At 52.2% G+C, this 17,099-nt stretch overlaps 1 protein-coding gene across 4 annotated transcripts in view; it reads right to left on the bottom strand.

The window, feature by feature from the left end:
- Positions 1-11,751, bottom strand: part of GCC2 (GRIP and coiled-coil domain containing 2) — an 85,971-nt gene extending 74,220 nt beyond the window's left edge. For all 4 annotated transcript variants that reach the window (XM_029051022.1, XM_029051039.1, XM_039911206.1 and 1 more), the window contains exons 1-3: positions 11,679-11,751; positions 9,516-9,572; positions 8,598-8,682 (exon numbers count right to left, since the gene is read on the bottom strand). In XM_029051022.1, coding sequence (XP_028906855.1) covers positions 8,598-8,682; positions 9,516-9,572; positions 11,679-11,684 — 148 coding nt within the window. In that variant the 5' untranslated portion in view covers positions 11,685-11,751. The remainder of the gene's footprint in view (positions 1-8,597; positions 8,683-9,515; positions 9,573-11,678) is intronic.
- Positions 11,752-17,099: the final 5,348 nt, after the last annotated feature.

Below are 17,099 nucleotides of genomic sequence, written 5' to 3'. Positions count from 1 at the left end.
GATGAGGGAACTGAGGCCCAGAGAAGTGAAGTGACTCGCCCACAGTCACCCAGCTGACAAGCGGCAGAGTCGAACCCATGACCTCTGACTCCGAAGCCCAGGCTCTTTCCACTGAGCCGCGCTGCTTCTCTGTTTTCTAGGTGTGCAACTAGAAAATGAATGGATTTTGGGGAGGAGGAGGAGCCCATGATGGGTAATTAGAAGGAACAGTTGGGGACGTTAGAAGGTTCATCCCAGATTTTGAGGATAGAGAGCAAGGAAGCAGAGTGGCCTGTAATAATAATAATGGTGGTATTTGTTAAGCGCTTACTATTGCAGAGCACTGTTCTAAGCGCTGAGGTAGACACAAGGGAATCAGTTTGTCCCACGGGGGGGGGCTCACAGTCTTAATCCCCATTTTACAGATGAGGGGACTGAGGCACCGAGAAGTGAAGTGACTGGCCCAAAGTCACACAGCCGACAAGGGGCGGAGTCGGTATTCGGACCCACCATCTCTGACTCCAAAGCCCGGGCTCTTTCCACTGAGCCACGCTGCTCCTCTGTAGATAAAGCACCGGCCCGGGTTCTAGGTTCAAGTTCCAGCACTTGTCGGTGTGACCTCGGGCCAGTCACTTTGACCTCTCTGTGCCTCGGTTTCCTCAACTGTAAAATGGCGATTTTACACGTCACCGGTTCTCCCCTTCCGACTCAGACCGTGAGGTCCACGTAGACCAGGGACGGCGTCTGACCTGACTACCTTTCATCACCGCCAGGGCCTGGGGAAACACTTGACCCATAATAAGCGCTTAACAAACACCAAAAAAAAAAAAATAAATCAAAAAGACGACAATAACCGCCCAGTTCCTCCAAGCATCCTGTTGTCGCCGAACGTGGCAGGAGGCCGGGCTGGCCCGATCACCGGCCCTCCCCGGGAGGGCATCGCCTCTGTTCCCAGATGAAATATTCTTCTCTGTAAAAACTTGCCTCAAACCACTCCAACAGCCGAGACAACTCCCGCCGCCTGCTTCGGACCCCTCGCCAAGCCCGGACCTCTCACCTCCTCCGCGGCTTCTTCCGGGCCGGCCGCCAGCCCGTCCAGCTCAACGCGTCTCAAACCCAACTCCTCATCTTCCCTCCCGAATCGACTCTTCCGGCTAACCTTCCCATCTGGGGCAATACCGTCACCATCCTCCCCGTGGCAAGAGCCCGTAACCTTGGCGTTTATCCTTGACCCCCGTATTCGGCTCACCGCTAAATTTTACCGCTTTTTCTTCCACATCTCCCCCCGGGGGAGTTCCTTCGTCATCATCCCGGTCCAGATGCTTAAGACAGCTGCTTCCTCGGTCGTCAGTCTACTTCCCTGCCCGTCTCTCAGCCCGCCACCTGAATTATCTCCCTTAAACGTTGTCCTCGGACGGCTCTCCGCCTCTAGCGAAAACGTCCTCCCATTAGCTTCCCATCTTACCTTCCTCTCTCAGCTCGCACTCTTCACTCCTCCCAAACTCCCCTTCTATCTGCACGCAATGACGACAACGACGGTGTTTCTTGAACGCTTACTATGTGCCGAGCACCGTTCTGAGCGCTGGGGCAGATACAGGGTCATCGGGTCGTCCCACGGGGGGCTCACAGTCTTCATCCCCATTTGACAGACGAGGGGACTGAGGCACGGGGAAGTCAGGCGACTCGCCCGAGGTCACCCGGCCGATGAGTGGCGGAGCTGGGATTAGAACCCGGGACCTCTGACTCCCAAGCCGGGGCTCTTTCCACGAAGCCACGCTGCTCTGCTCCGGACTCTCCCGCCTCTGACAGCCCGCGCACGTCGGGATACGGCGTGGCTTAGTCGACAGGGCACGGGACTGGGCGTCAGGAGGACCTGGGTTCTAATCCCGGCTGTCGTGGGCCAAGTGGCTTCACTTCTCCGTGCCTCTGTTCCCTCATCTGTAAAATGGGGATTCAGCCTGTGAGCCCCATGTGGGACAGGGACTATGTCCAACCCGATCACCGCGTATCTACCCCAACGCTTAGTACAGCACTTATGTCCATAGCTGTAATTTATTTATATTGACGTCGACGTGTCTCCCCCGTACTAGACTGTACGTTCGTTGTGGACAGGGAATGTGTCTGTTGTGCTGATGTGCCCACGTCTCCCCCATCCTAAAAAAACTCGCTCTCGACCCCACTTCCCCCTCCAGTTATCGTCCTATCTCCCTACTACCCATGACCTCCTTCTTGCCAAATCCGATGGCTCCTACTCCATTCTGATCCTCCTTGACCTCTCTGCTGCCTCTGACACCGTCGACCATCCCCTCCTCCTCCACACCTTATCTCACCTCGGCTTCACGGACTCCGTCCTCTCCCGGTTCTCCTCTCACCTCTCCGGCCGGTCATTCTGGGTCTCCTTCGCGGGCGCCTCCTCCCCCTCCCATCCTTTAACCGTCGGAGTTCCTCGAGGGTCGGTTCTCGGCCCTCTTCCGTTCTCCATCTACACTCACTCCCTCGGTGAACTCATCCGCTCTCACGGCTTCGACTACCATCTCTACGCAGATGACACGCAGATCTACATCTCCGCCCCCGTCCTCTCCCCCTCCCTTCGGGCCCGCATCTCCTCCCGCCTCCGGGACGTCTCCGCCTGGATGTCGGCCCGCCGCCTAAGACTCAACACGAGCAGGACTGAGCTCCTCGTCTTCCCTCCCGAACCCGGTCCTCTCCCGCACTTCTCTATCACCGTCGACGGCACGACCGTCCTTCCCGTCTCTCGGGCCCGCGATCTCGGTGTCGTCCTCGACTCGTCTCTCTCGTTCACCCCACGCGTCCTATCCGTTACCGAGATCTGCCGGTTTCACCTCTACGATATCGCCGAGATCCGCCCTCTCCTCTCCACCCAGACGGCTACCTTACTGTTACGGGCTCTCGTTATATCCCGGCTAGACTACCGCGTCGGCCTTCTCTCTGACCTCCCTTCCTCCTCTCTCGCCCCGCTCCGGTCTATTCTTCACTCCGCCGCCCGGCTCATCTTCCCGCAGAAACGATCTGGGCCTGTCGCTCCCCTTCTTAAACAACTCCAGCGGTCGCCTATCGACCTCCGCTCCAAACAGAAACTCCTCACTCTAGGCTTCGAGGCTCTCCGTCACCTCACCCCCTCCCACCTCTCCTCCCTTCTCTCTTTCCACCGCCCACCCCGCACGCTCCGCTCCTCCGCCGCCCACCTCCTCGCCGTCCCCCGGTCTCGCCCGTCCCGCCGTCGACCCCCGGGCCGCGTCCTCCCGCGGTCCCGGAACGCCCTCCCTCCTCGCCTCCGTCAAACCGATTCTCTTCCCCTCTTCAAAACCCTACTTCAAACTCACCTCCTCCGAGAGACCTTCCCAGACTGAGCTCCTCTTCCCCCTCTCCTCCCTCTGCCATCCCCCCTTTACCTCTCCGCAGCTAAAGCCTCATTTTCCCCTTTTCCCTCTGCTCCTCCACCTCTCCCTTCCCATCCCCGCAGCACTGTACCCGTCCGCTCGACTGTATATATTTTCGTTTCCCTATTTATTTTGTTAATGAATTGTACATCGCCTCGATTCTATTTAGTCGCCGTCGGTTTTTACGAGACGTTCTTCCCCTCGACTCTGTTTATCGCCATCGTTCTCGTCCGTCCGTCTCCCCCGATCAGACCGTGAGCCCGTCAAAGGGCAGGGACCGTCTCTATCTGTTGCTGACTTGTTCATCCCAAGCGCTTAGTACAGTGCTCTGCACATAGTAAGTGCTCAATAAATACTATTGAATGAATAATTTAGAACCCGAGCCAGAGGTCTTGGGTTCTAATCCCTACTCTGCCACTCGTCTGCTGTGTGACCTCAGGCAAGTCACGTAACTTCTCTGGGCCTCAGTGACCTCATCTGTAAAAATGGGAATTAAAAAATGTGAGCCCCATGTGAGACAATCTGATGACCCTGTATCTCCCCCAGCGCTTAGAACAGTGCTCTGCACATAGTAAGCACTTAATACCATAATTATTATTATTATTATTAATAATTACGATTGAACGAATACAGTGCCTGGCACACAGTAAGAGCTTAACAAATACCAATAAAAAGAATAAAAAAACGTCAAAACAGAACAAAAAACTCTCTGTCCCTCAAAGACACCAGACAGCAGCTCTCCCCACCTCCCAAGCCCATCTGTCGCAAGAGCCCAAAACCTTTGTATTTATCCTTGACACTCATATTCGGCTCACTGCTAAATTTTACTGGTTTTCCTGCCACATTTCTCCCAGAAAATCCACCTCCTCCACGAGGCGTTAAAAGTAATAATAATACTGTTGGTATTTGTTAAGCGCTTACTACGTGCCGAGCACTGTTCTAAGCGCTGGGGGAGATACAGGGTCATCAGGTTGCCCCACGTGAGGCTCCCAGTCTTCATCCCCATTTTACAGATGAGGGAACTGAGGCACAGAGAATAACATTGTTGGTATTTGTTAAGAGCTTACTACGTGCAGAGCACTGTTCTAAGCGCCAGGGCAGACACAAGGGAATCAGCTTGTCCCACGTGGGGCTCATAGTCTTAATCCCCATTTTCCAGATGAGGTCACTGAGGCCCAGAGAAGCGAAGTGACTCGCCCACCGTCACACAGCTGACGAGTGGCAGAGCCGGGAGTCGAACCCATGACCTCTGACTCCGAAGCCCGGGCTCTTGCCACTGAGCCGCGCTGCTTCCCCTGAGGCCGAAATGCAGGCCCTTGATTTCTGTGTCCACCCCAGCGCTTAGAACAGTGCTCTGTACATAGTAAGCACTTAACAAATATCAACATTATTATGATTATTATTATTATTAGATGTACCCCAATCCTTCGGAGCTTTTGCTGTCAGTGGCTTGGGGCTGTCCCTCTCCCGACCAGCCTGGATCCTCCAGGGGGGCAGGGACTGAATTTCTTCCTCATTTAGGAGCTCCTGAGCACTCAGTACAGCGCCCTACACCCAGAGGGCACTTAGAGAAGCAGCGTGGCTCAGTGGAAAGAGCAGGGGCTCGGGAGTCAGGGCTCATGGGTTCGAATGCCGGCTCTGCCACTTGTCAGCTGGGTGACCTTAGGCGAGTCACTTCCCTTCTCTAGAGAAGCAGCGTGGTTCACTGGAAAGAGCACGGGCTTTGGAGTCAGAGGTCATGGGTTCGAACCCCGGCTCTACCACTTGTCAGCTGTGTGACTTTGGGCGAGTCACTTAACTTCTCGGTGCCTCAGTTACCCCATCTGTAAAATGGGGATTAAGACTGTGAGCCCCACGTGGGACAACCTGATTCCCCTGTGTCTATCCCAGTGCTTAGAACAGTGCTCGGCACATAGTAAGCCCTTAACAAATACCAACATTCTCTGGGCCTCAGTTCCCTCACCTGTCAAATGGGGATGAGGTCCGTGAGCCCTCCGTGGGACAACCTGATTGCCTTGTATCTCCCCCAGCGCTCAGAACGGTGCTCGGCACATAGCAGGCGCTTAACAAATACCAACATCATTATTAATACGACTGACCGAATTCAAGTGGGATCTCTAGACCGATTTTTAAAAAGCAGGGAACCAGACGTTTCCCCTAAAACGCACACAGGCGCACACTTACCGACCCAAATCACTATCCCTAAACTATAATAATAATAATGTGGGTATTTGTTAAGCGCTTACTATGTGCCGAGCGCCGTTCTAAGCGCTGGGGTAGACACAGGGGAATCGGGTTGTCCCACGTGGGGCTCACAGGCTTCATCCCCATTTTACAGATGAGGTACCTGAGGCACCGAGAAGTGAAGTGACTCGCCCACGGTCACACAGCCGACAAGTGGCAGAGCTGGGATACGAACCCATGATCTCTGACTCCAAAGCCCGGGCTCTTTCCACTGAGCCACGCTATGCTCCCCAACAGTGCCAGCTCACGTCAGTTCCGACTGAGATGACTGTTTTCCGCGCTGATGCCTGGATAATCATCTCGGCACGGATTTTCTCACTCTTCTAATGCCTCCCGTAGCTAACCGCCTCCCTTCAATCAAATAAAAACACTCAATCAAGGGTAATGACTGAGCATTTACTGGGCGCAGAGCACAGTGGATCAGGAGCCCTTCAAACGATCCCTGTCTACGCTTTTCCAGCGACGGTGGCAGGGCCTTGCCCACAGTAAGTGTGCACAGTAGAGGAAGTAGATTAATAATAATAATAACGTCGGTATTTGTTAAGCGCTCACTATGTGCAGAGCACCGTTCTAAGCGCTGGGGGAGATACAGGGTCATCGGGTTGTCCCACGTGAGGCTCCCAGTCGTCATCCCCATTTTCCAGATGAGGTCGCTGAGGCCCAGAGAAGTGAAGCGACTCGCCCACAGTCACCCGGCTGGCAAGTGGCAGAGCGGGGATTCGAACCCGTGACCTCTGACTCCCAAGCCCGGGCTCTTTCCACCGAGCCACGCTGCTTCTCTACTGAGCCCCCCGCCCGGCCCCCCTTTTCCTCTGCTCTTCCTCCCCTCCCCATCGCCCCAACTCGCTCCCTCCGCTCTACCCACCTCCCCGCCCCACGACACTTGTGTATATACGTACGTATTTATTATTCTATTTATTTCATTAACCACTAGACTGGGAGCCCGTCGACGGGCAGGGACGGTCTCTATCTGTTGCCGGACTGTACATTCCAAGCGCTCTGTACAGTGCTCTGCACATAGAAGCAGCGTGGCTCAGTGGAAAGAGCACGGGCTTGGGAGTCAGAGGTCACGGGTTCGAATCCCGGCTCGGCCACTTGTCAACTGTGGGACTTTGGGCAGGTCACTTCACTTCTCGGTGCCTCGGTGACCTCATCTGGAAAACGGGGATGAAGACTGTGAGCCCCACGTGGGCCAACCTGATTCCCCTCTGTCTACCCCAGCGCTTAGAACAGTGCTCGGCACGTAGTAAGCGCTTAACAAATACCAACATCAACATTATTATTAGTCAGGACAAATACCAACATCAACATTATTATTAGTCAGGGCTCACTAAATACTATTGAATGAATAATGATGTGTATATATCTATAATTCCATTCCTGCATATTGATGCTACTGATGCCTGTCCACTTGTTTCGATGTCTGCCTCCCCCCTTCGACACTGTGAGTCCAGTTGGGGGCAGGGATTGTCTCTGTGGCTGAGTTAGACTTTCCAAGCGCTTAGTGCGCTTAGTACAGTGCTCTGCACACAGTAAGCGCGCAATAAATACCGTACATTTCTTGAGGGTAGGGAGTGTGTGCATGATGATAATAATAATTATGATCCTTGTTAAGCGCTTACTGTGTGCCAAGCACCGTTCTAAGCGCTAGGGTAGATAGAGGTTAATCAGGCTGGATACGGTCCCTGTCCCACATGGGACTCGCACTCTTAATCCCCATTTTACAGATGAGGTAACTGAGGCTCAGAGAATGAATGAACAGACAAAGTTCTTGCCCTCAGGGGGTTTACGATCTAGCTCGGGAGAAATAGGCTACAATTCATTCATTTATTCCCTCAATCGGATTTATTGAGCGCTTACTGTACGCACAGCACTCTACTAAGCGCTTGGGAAAGCACCACAGCAGCGTGGCTCAATGGAAGGAGCCCGGGCTTGGGAGGTCATGGGTTCGAATCCCGGCTCTGCCACTTGTCAGCCGGGTGACTGTGGGCGAGTCACTTCACTTCTCTGGGCCTCGGTTCCCTCATCTGTAAAATGGGGATTAACCGTGAGCCTCACGTGGGACAACCTGATGACCCTGTATCTCCCCCAGCGCTCGGAACAGTGCTCTGCACATAGTAAGCGCTTAACAAATACCAACATTATTATTATTATTACAACAATAAACAGTGGCCGTTAATCGGGACGGACACTGGTGGGGGAGACAGAGAATAATGAAAGGATAAAAGTGTTGTGTCCAGGGGGCAAGTATCAAAATGCTTAGGGGGTAAGGTTTAAGCACACGTGACGCAGAAAAAAAGCACACAAGTTCTCCCAATCTTACGTATCAACTCTCTTCACGTGCCACACTCCAGCTCGCGCTCCTCAGGGCTCCCAAGATCACCTTCTAACTGCATTTCCCCCTTAACTCTCCTCTCTTACCCTGGACTCCCTCTCACCCCACAGATACACAACATTTCTCGCCATCTTCAAAGCCCTAAAAATATTTAAAAAAAAAAAAAACCATCCCACCTCAGTCAGTCAATCGCTCTCCTCCAGGAAACTCTCCACGACGAATTTACAGAAACCTGGTCACATCGACCCGGCAGCCGCTCTTCGTATTTATGGGCTTTATTCATATCTTCCTAGATTTCTCTCTCCTCACACCTTCCTAATTCTGCTGACGACAAAAACCACGTTCTCCAGAATGGGGTCTAAGTCCTCGGCGAGAGTAAAATTTCACCTTGAACACACTTGGTTCTCACGTCTCTCTCTTCTCAAGCATGAGAAAGGAACTGCTGCTTAGAGCCGGGAGATAATGGGAACATCAAAGGCGACGAGTGGGTGGAATCTTAAATGGGACCAGGTTTCCCAAGACCGGGTAGAGCACACCACATATTAAGTGGAGGCCCAAATAAGAGGCTACCGTGTTAACGCTAGCTACTTCGCACTGTTAATCCGAAATGATCTGGAACATCAGACACAAATCAATACCTGTGCATCTCGATTTAACCTTCTGGATAAGCATCATCTGTTTCCTGGCAAATTTGATGAGATCTTCCTTGGGTAGTGTGTCCAACTATAAAATGAAAGATAAATCATAAAGCTTATCTTGGCATAGGAACGGTATTTCTACTCTGAAAGCAGTCATTTCACCTGTCTGGGCCACGGTTTCCAAATCTACCCAATGGGGCAAAATACTGCTCTCCCTGTACGACCGCGAGCTCCGTCCGATCTGACGATGCAAACATCCCAGCGTCTGGCAGCGCGCTGAACATTTCAAGTGTTCGGCAGGTAGGATATTTAGTATTTTGGCTGAATAAAGTCCTTAACCGATCACCGTGACAGTCTCGCTTTCTTCCTGCAAGTATCTTGAAACTTGCCCACTACGCTACATCGGGCGAGGTGGAGAGAGCCGCCAGAAGTAAATTAATCGGAGGGGGGGTAGCGTTTAATTCAATTTTGATGAGTCCACCGCATCCACCTTTGATTAAATATTTATTACTGGTTATGAAGTGAAACGCTTTCTAGGCGAGGAAACCAAAGGAAAAGACGACTGCTCTGGAGGCAGAAATAACTATGTTAACTTGGGCGCTCGCAAACAACTTCACGTTTGGAAAGCAGCAGGTTCTTAAACCTAAGGGGAGAAGAGACAGTAAAATCGAGTGACGACATCTTTGTACACAAGGAAATAGAGAGTGAATCGTTAACGGTGAATGCCCTGCGCTTTTGGTTCTTCCAAGAACTGAACCGCTTGTTTCGTAAGGAATACTAAAACCTCCTTTCTCTGTAAAATGGTTCTTTGGTTTCCGCGGGGGGGGGGGAAAAAAAAATAATCAACCGGCAGTTGTTTTCTGTTGTCACGTTTTTAACTCACGGCTTCTTGGGCGACTGTATCGACATCGACTTTACCTTCGATTTGCCTGTCCCAGGCGTAGCGGGAGAAGACACCCCATCTTGCCCCGTCTCCTGGAACGCAAAACCAAATCGAGGGGGGATCAGAGCGGGGAACTTTGGTCCGGCAGGACTCTCGTTACGTGTGGGTCCTGGTGGGGGGGGGGGGGGGATTGCCCCTGTCCCCCTCTACCCGTAAACTCCCTGGGGGCAAGCGCTTAAGGCCAGGGCTCCGCACCCGATAAGCGCTCAATAAATGGCACCGGTTGATCGACCGTCCCTAGGTCCGGCCTGACCTGCGGGGCCGGAGTGGGTGGAGGTGGGAAAAGGGGTTGAGAGAGCCGGATCCGGGATTCAGCCGTTCACTCGACGATAATTATCGCGAAGCAGCGTGGCCCAGTGGCAAGGGCACGGGCTTGGGAATCAGAGGACGTGGGTTCTAATGCCGGCTCCCCTACCGCTGTGCGACCCTGGGCAAGTCAACTTCACTTCTCTCTGCCTCAGTCACCACATCTGCAAAACGGGGATTGAGACTGTGAGCCCCACGTGGGGCAGGGACTGCTTCCGCCCGACTACCTTGTGTGTACTCCGGCGCTTAGAAGTGCCCGGCCCGCAGTTAGCACTTAGCAAATACTACTATTATTAACAGTGCTTGGCATAGAGTAAGCACTTAGCAAATGCTATTATCGTTATCATCATCACTGAGTGCTTACTGTGTGCCAAAAACTATACCTGGGAGAGTACACAACAACAACGGACACATTCTCTGCCCACGATGATCTTAGAGTTTAGGGACGGGGATGGGAGGGAGACTGGGGGGACGGAGGGGACTGACTGGGAGGAGGCGGAGGAAGTCGGGGGGCTGAGGGACGTTTTCGGGGGCCCGAGAAAAGGAGCTCAGCACACGGCCGGGGGCTCCACAAGTCAGACCAGGACGGGGCAGGGGGTGATGCTGTCCGTCTCCCCCACTCTACACCGTGAGGTCGCTGTGGGCAGGGAATGTCACCGTCTACTGTCGTACTGGACTCTCCCAAAAGCTGAGCGCGGTGCTCGGCACACAGGAAGGCGCCTACTAAATAGGTCTGAAGGACTGAAGGAAATCCTCGGGGCGGGGAGGGCGCGAGAAGCCGAAGCCCACCGCGAGGATGGAGTGCTGACCTTCTCACTGGGCCTCCACCCCTGGCCCCCGTCCTGCCTCTGGCCTGCAACGCCCTCCCTCCTCGCCCCTTTCCAAGCCTTACTGAAGGCCCATCTCCTCCAAGAAGCCTTCCCAGGCTAAGTCCCACTTTTCATCTCCCCCTCCCTTCTGCGTCACCCTGACGCCCTCTCCCCATCCCACTGTCCTGTCATTTTATTTATCCCCCCGCTCTACCCCCGTCCCAGCATGGCCATCTCTGTCTTTTTATCTATTCCTATGGCTGCCAGTCTCCCCCCGGGCAGGGACCGTCATCCTGTATCGGTAGAGTGGGCTCTCCCAAGCGCTTAGTACAGCCCCCCTCCCCATCCCCCAGCCCTTATATCCATATCTCTCATGTTATTGATCTCTTTTCTCTTTCCCCTTTCCCTCAAGCCCATCTCCGTCATTTGATCTGTTCCTCTGGCTGCCAGCCTCCCCCCCGGGCAGGGACCGTCACTCTGTATTGGTAGAGTGGGCTCTCCCAAGCGCTCAGTACAGTCCCCCTTCCCCATCCCACACCCCTTACATCCATATCTCTCATGTTATCGATCCCTTTTCTCTTCCCCCTCATGTCCATCTCTGTCATCTGATCTATTGCTCTGGCTGCCTGCCTCCCTCCAGGGCAGAGGCCGTCACTCTGTAATGCCATAGTGGGCTCTCCCAAGCGCTCAGTACAGTCCCCCCTCCCCATCCCACACCCCTTATATCCATATCTCTCATGTTATCGATCCCTTTTCTCTTCCCCCATGCCCTCATGTCCATCTCTGCGGGCTCATCTATCGCTCTGGCTGCCTGCCCCCCCCCCCCCCCCCCCCCCGACCCCCGCCCCGGGCAAGGACCGGCCCCGTGCATGGGGTAGAGAGGGCTGTGCCCGGCGCTCGGGCCAGTGCCGTGCACACCGTGGGCGCTTAGTAAATGTCCCGGGGAGAGTGAAGGCTGTGTGGGACGCCCCCCGGGCCGGTCCCGTGGTGGGGGGGGAGGGGGGGAGGGGCAGGGCGAGTTACCTCCATGGTCCCGCTGGGCCGGAGCCGGCCGGGCCGCCGCCTCTGACGTCACCGACCGGGGGGTCACGTGACGCCCCGCCCCCCGAGCCGTAACCACGGCAACCGCGCCTCTTCCCGCCCCCCCCGTTCCGGTTTCCAACGGCCATTTCCGGCCGCGCGGCCTGCCCTTTGACCTCTCAGCCCCCCCGGAGCCGTAACCACGGCAACCGCGCCTCCCCCTCCGCTTCCGGTTTCCAACGGCCATTTCCGGCCGCGCGGCCTGCCCTTTGACCTCTCAGCCCCCCGGAGCCGTAACCACGGCAACCGCCCCCCCCCCCCCCGCCCGCTTCCGGTTTCCAACGGCCATTTCCGGCCGCGCGGCCTGCCCTTTGACCTCTCAGCCCCCCGGAGCCGTAACCACGGCAACCGCGCCTCCCCCTCCGCTTCCGGTTTCCAACGGCCATTTCCGGCCGCGCGGCCTGCCCTTTGACCTCTCAGCCCCCCCGGAGCCGTAACCACGGCAACCGCGCCTCCCCCTCCGCTTCCGGTTTCCAACGGCCATTTCCGGCCGCGCGGCCTGCCCTTTGACCTCTCAGCCCCCCGGAGCCGTAACCACGGCAACCGCCCCTCCCCCCCCGCCCGCTTCCGGTTTCCAACGGCCATTTCCGGCCGCGCGGCCTGCCCTTTGACCTCTCAGCCCCGCCCTCAGCCAGCCAGTCATTCATTCATTCATTCATTCATTCATTCATTCATTCATTCATTCATTCATTCATTCATTCATTCCTTCATTCCTTCATTCCCATTTGATCATGATGATGATCATGTTGGTATCTGTTAAACGCTCACTCTGTGCAGAGCGCTGTTCTGAGCGCCCTATTTATTTTGTTAATTGAGATGAACATCCCTTTGATTCTATTGATTTGCTCTTGTTTTAAGGAGATGCCCATCCCCTCGATCCTACTTATCACTACTGTTTTAAGGAGATGCCCATCCCCTTGTTCCTATTTATCATTATTGTTTTAAGGAGATGTCCATCCCCTCGATTTTATTTATCGCTATTGTTTTAAGGAGATGCCCATCCCTTCGATTCTATTTATCGCTATTGTTTTAAAGAGATGCACATCCCCTTGATCCTATTTATCGCTATTGTTTTAAGAAGACGTTCATCCCCTTGATTCTATTTATCACTAATTGTTTTAGGGAGATGCCCATCCCCTTGATTTTATTTATCACTATTGTTTTAAGGAGATGTTCATCCCCCTCGATTCTATTTATCACTATTGTTTTAAGGAGATGCCCATCCCCTTGATCCTATTTATCGCTATTGTTTTAAGGAGATGCCCATCCCTTCGATTCTATTTATCGCTATTGTTTTAAAGAGATGCACATCCCCTTGATCCTATTTATCGCTATTGTTTTAAGAAGACGTTCATCCCCTTGATTCTATTTATCACTAATTGTTTTAGGGAGATGCCCATCCCCTCGATTTTATTTATCACTATTGTTTTAAGGAGATGTTCATCCCCCTCGATTCTATTTATCACTATTGTTTTAAGGAGATGCACATCCCCTTGATCCTATTTATCGCTATTGTTTTAATGAGATGCCCATCCCCTTGTTCCTATTTATCACTGTTGTTTTAAGGAGATGTTCATCCCCTCGATTCTATTTATCGCTATTGTTTTAAGGAGATGCACATCCCCTCGATCCTATTTATCGCTATTGTTTTAAGGAGATGTTCATCCCCTCGATTCTATTTATCACTATTGTTTTAATGAGATGCACATCTCCTTGATCCTATTTATCGCTATTGTTTTAAGGAGATGTTCATCCCCTTGATTCTATTTAACACTATTGTTTTAGGGAGATGTCCGCCCCCTCGATTTTATTTATCACTATTGTTTTAAGGAGATGTTCAGCCCCTCGATTTTATTTATCACTTTTGTTTTAAGGAGATGTCCATCCCCTCGATTCCATTTATCACTATCGTTTTAAGGAGATGTTCATCCCCTTGATCCTATTTATCGCTACTGTTTTTAATGAGATGCACATCCCCTTGATTAGTTCGACTCCCAGCTCTGCCACTTGTCAGCTGTGTGGCCGTGGGCAAGTCACTTCACTTCTCTGGGCCTCAGTTCCCTCATCTGGAAAATGGGGATGAAGCCTGTGAGCCTCACGTGGCACAACCTGATGACCCTGTATCTCCCCCGGTGCTTAGAACAGTGCTCTGCACAGAGTAAGCGCTTAACAAATGCCAACGTTATTATTATTATGAGATGGTCATGGGTTCGAATCCCCGATCCTCCTCTTGCCAGCTGTGTGACTTTGGGCCAGGACTGCACTTCTTTGGGCCTCAGTTCCCTCATCTGTAAAATGGGGATTAAAAACTGTGAGCCCCACGTGGGACAATCTGATTCCCCTGTGTCTACCCCAGTGCTTAGAACAGCGCTTGGCACATAGTAAGCGCTTACAAATCCCATTATCATCTATCATCATTATTATTATTAATTAGCAGACACATTTCCAGCCCATAACATGCTTACAGTCCAGAGTGGGAGACAGACATTAATAAATGAGTCAAGGAAATACAATAAATAATATATAATTTCAAAATATGTAGGTGAGTATTGGGGGGTTGGGGCGAATATCAAATGCCCAGATGGGCTCCTGCTTTTCTGCCCTAAACAGTGGCGGGACTTTAAAGGAGGGAGGGTGGAGGATCCCTCCCGCCTTATTCATTCATTCAATCATATTTATCGAGCGCTTACCGTGTGCAGAGCACTGTACTAAGCGCTTGCGAAAATACAACAATAAACAGTCACATCCGCGGCCCACAGCCAATGGAAAAGTTTCAGGTCACTAAAGTGTGAAAGAGAATGCTGAATTCCTCTCCGTGGGTTGGCTAGGAATGTCATCTACCACACCTTCTCCCAGGTCGGTCCAATAAAAGCCGCTTTAATGGACTCCCGCGTTCCAATATTTACTAACCGAATTCCCGGAATGGGTGGGATTCGCCACCAGCCTTCATTTCCTCTCCACCACCTCTTTTCTGGATTCTTCTCAATCTCGTTTTGCCCCTCTCGGTTCACTGAGGCCGGACTTCTCAAGGTCACCGTTGACCTCCCGTTAGCTGAATAATCCATTCAGTAGTATTTATTGAGCGCTTACGGTGTGCAGAGCACTGTACTAAGCGCTTGGAATGGACAAATCGACAACAGAGAGAGACAATCCCTGATAATGTTGGTATTTGTTAAGCGCTTACTATGGGCCAAGCACTGTTCTAAGCGCTGGGGGAGATACAAGGTAATCAGGTTGTCCCACGTGGGGCTCACAGTCTTCAACCCATTTTCCACATGAGGTGACTGAGGTGCAGAGAAGCTAAGTGACTTGCCCAAGGTCACACAGCTGACAAGCGGCCGAGGTGGGATTCGAACCCATGACCTCTGACGCCCAAGCCCGGGCTCTTTCCACTGAGCCAGGCTGCTTCTCCAATCCAATGGCCTCCACTCTGTTCTAATCCTCCTTGACCTCTTGTAATCTCTGATCAACTCCCTTCTCTTGGACTACCATCACGAACAGCGTGGCTCAGTGGAAAGAGCCCGGGCTTAGGAGTCAGAGGTCGTGGGTTCGAATCCTCGCTCTGCCGCTTGTCAGCTGTGTGACTTCGGGCAAATCACTTACCTTCTCTGTGCCTCGGTTACCTCATCTGGAAAATGGGGACTAAGACTGTGAACCCCCCAAGGGTCAACCTGATAACCTTATGTCTACCCCAGTGCTTAGAACAGTGCTTGGCACATAGTAAGCACTTGACAAATACCATCATCATTATTATTATAACTTTAAGTGCTTACTATATAAGTTTAGTTTCTCCTGCCCGGCATTCCCCTACTTTTCCTACGTCTCTGACTGATTGCTTCTCTTCAGGCTTACCTCAAACCCTCTAAAGGTGAGTTATCCCTAAAGGCTCCGTAAGCTCACTGAGGGCAGGAAATAATAATAATAATGATGTTGGTATTTGTTAAGCGCTTACGATGTGCAGAGCACTGTTCTAAGCGCTGGGGTAGATATAGGGTCATCAGGTTGTCCCACGTGAGGCTCACAGTCTTAATCCCCATTTTACAGATGAGGTACGGAGAAAAAAAAAATGTTGGTATTTGTTAAGTGCTTACTGTGTGCCGAGCCCTGTTCTAAGCGCTGGGGGAGACACAGGGGAATCAGGTTGTCCCACGTGGGGCTCACAGTCTTCATCCCCATTTTACAGATGAGGGAACTAAGGCACCGAGAAGCTAAGTGACTTGCCCAAAGTCACACAGCTGACAAGTGGCAGAGCTGGGATTCAAACCCATGACCTCTGACTCCCAAGCCCGGACTCGTTCCACTGAGCCACGCTGCTTCTAAGCAAATACATCTGCTTATTGTTGTACTGTGCTCTCCCAAGCGCTTAGGACAGTGCCCTACACACAGTAAGCGCTCAATAAATATGATTGAATGAATGAATGAATGGGGTCCATCTATCAATCAGTCGACTGTATTTACTGAGCACCTACTATGTGCAGAATGCTGTACTAAGCACTTGGGAGAGCACAATTTGACAGAATCAGTGGACATGTTCCCTGCCCACAATGAGCTGATAGTCTAGTGTCCCTTGCTTTTTCTACAGAGAAGCAGCGTGGCTCACTGCCACTTCTCAGCTGTGTGACTGTGGACAAGTCACTTCACTTCTCTGGGCCTCAGTTCCCTCATCTAGAAAATGGGGATGATGACCGTGAGCCTCCCGTGGGACGACCCCATTCCCCTGTATCTCCCCCAGCGCTTAGAAAAGTGCTCTGCACGTAGTAAGCGCTTAACAAATACCAATATTATTTTTTTTCTCCGTACCTCATCTGTAAAAATGAGGATTGAGACTGGGAGCCCCACGTGGGACAGGGACTGTGTCCAACCTCTTTGCTTGTAATAATAAATAATAATGTCGGTATTAGTTAAGCGCTTACTATGTGCAGAGCACCGTTCTAAGCGCTGGGGGAGATACAGGGTCATGAGGTTGTCCCACGTGAGGCTCACAATCTTCATCCCCATTTTACAGACGAGGTCACTGAGGCCCAGAGAAGTGAAATGACTTGCCCACAGTCACACAGCTGCCAAGTGGCAGAGTGGGGATTCGAACCCATGCCCTCTGACTCCCAAGTCCGGGCTCTTTCCACTGAGCCACGCTGCACCCCAGTGCACGGTGCCTGGCACATAGTAAGCACTTAAAAAATATCACAATTATTAATCATTATTACTTGTTAAGCACTTTCTATGGGCAAAGCACTGTAATATATTTATTATTATTATTATTATTATTATGCAATCCCCTATTTTCTCCTGCTTTGGGCCTCTTGATCTAAACTTGCCCAAGACTTAAATTCACCGTCGCCCCTAAGATCCGCTCTCCCTCCGAAC

Source organism: Ornithorhynchus anatinus, chromosome 2 (assembly GCF_004115215.2).
Source record: "Ornithorhynchus anatinus isolate Pmale09 chromosome 2, mOrnAna1.pri.v4, whole genome shotgun sequence".
Taxonomy (NCBI): Eukaryota; Metazoa; Chordata; class Mammalia; order Monotremata; family Ornithorhynchidae; genus Ornithorhynchus; species Ornithorhynchus anatinus.
Note: the sequence above shows the minus strand (reverse complement) of the source record. Positions and strands in the feature narration are given on the sequence as shown.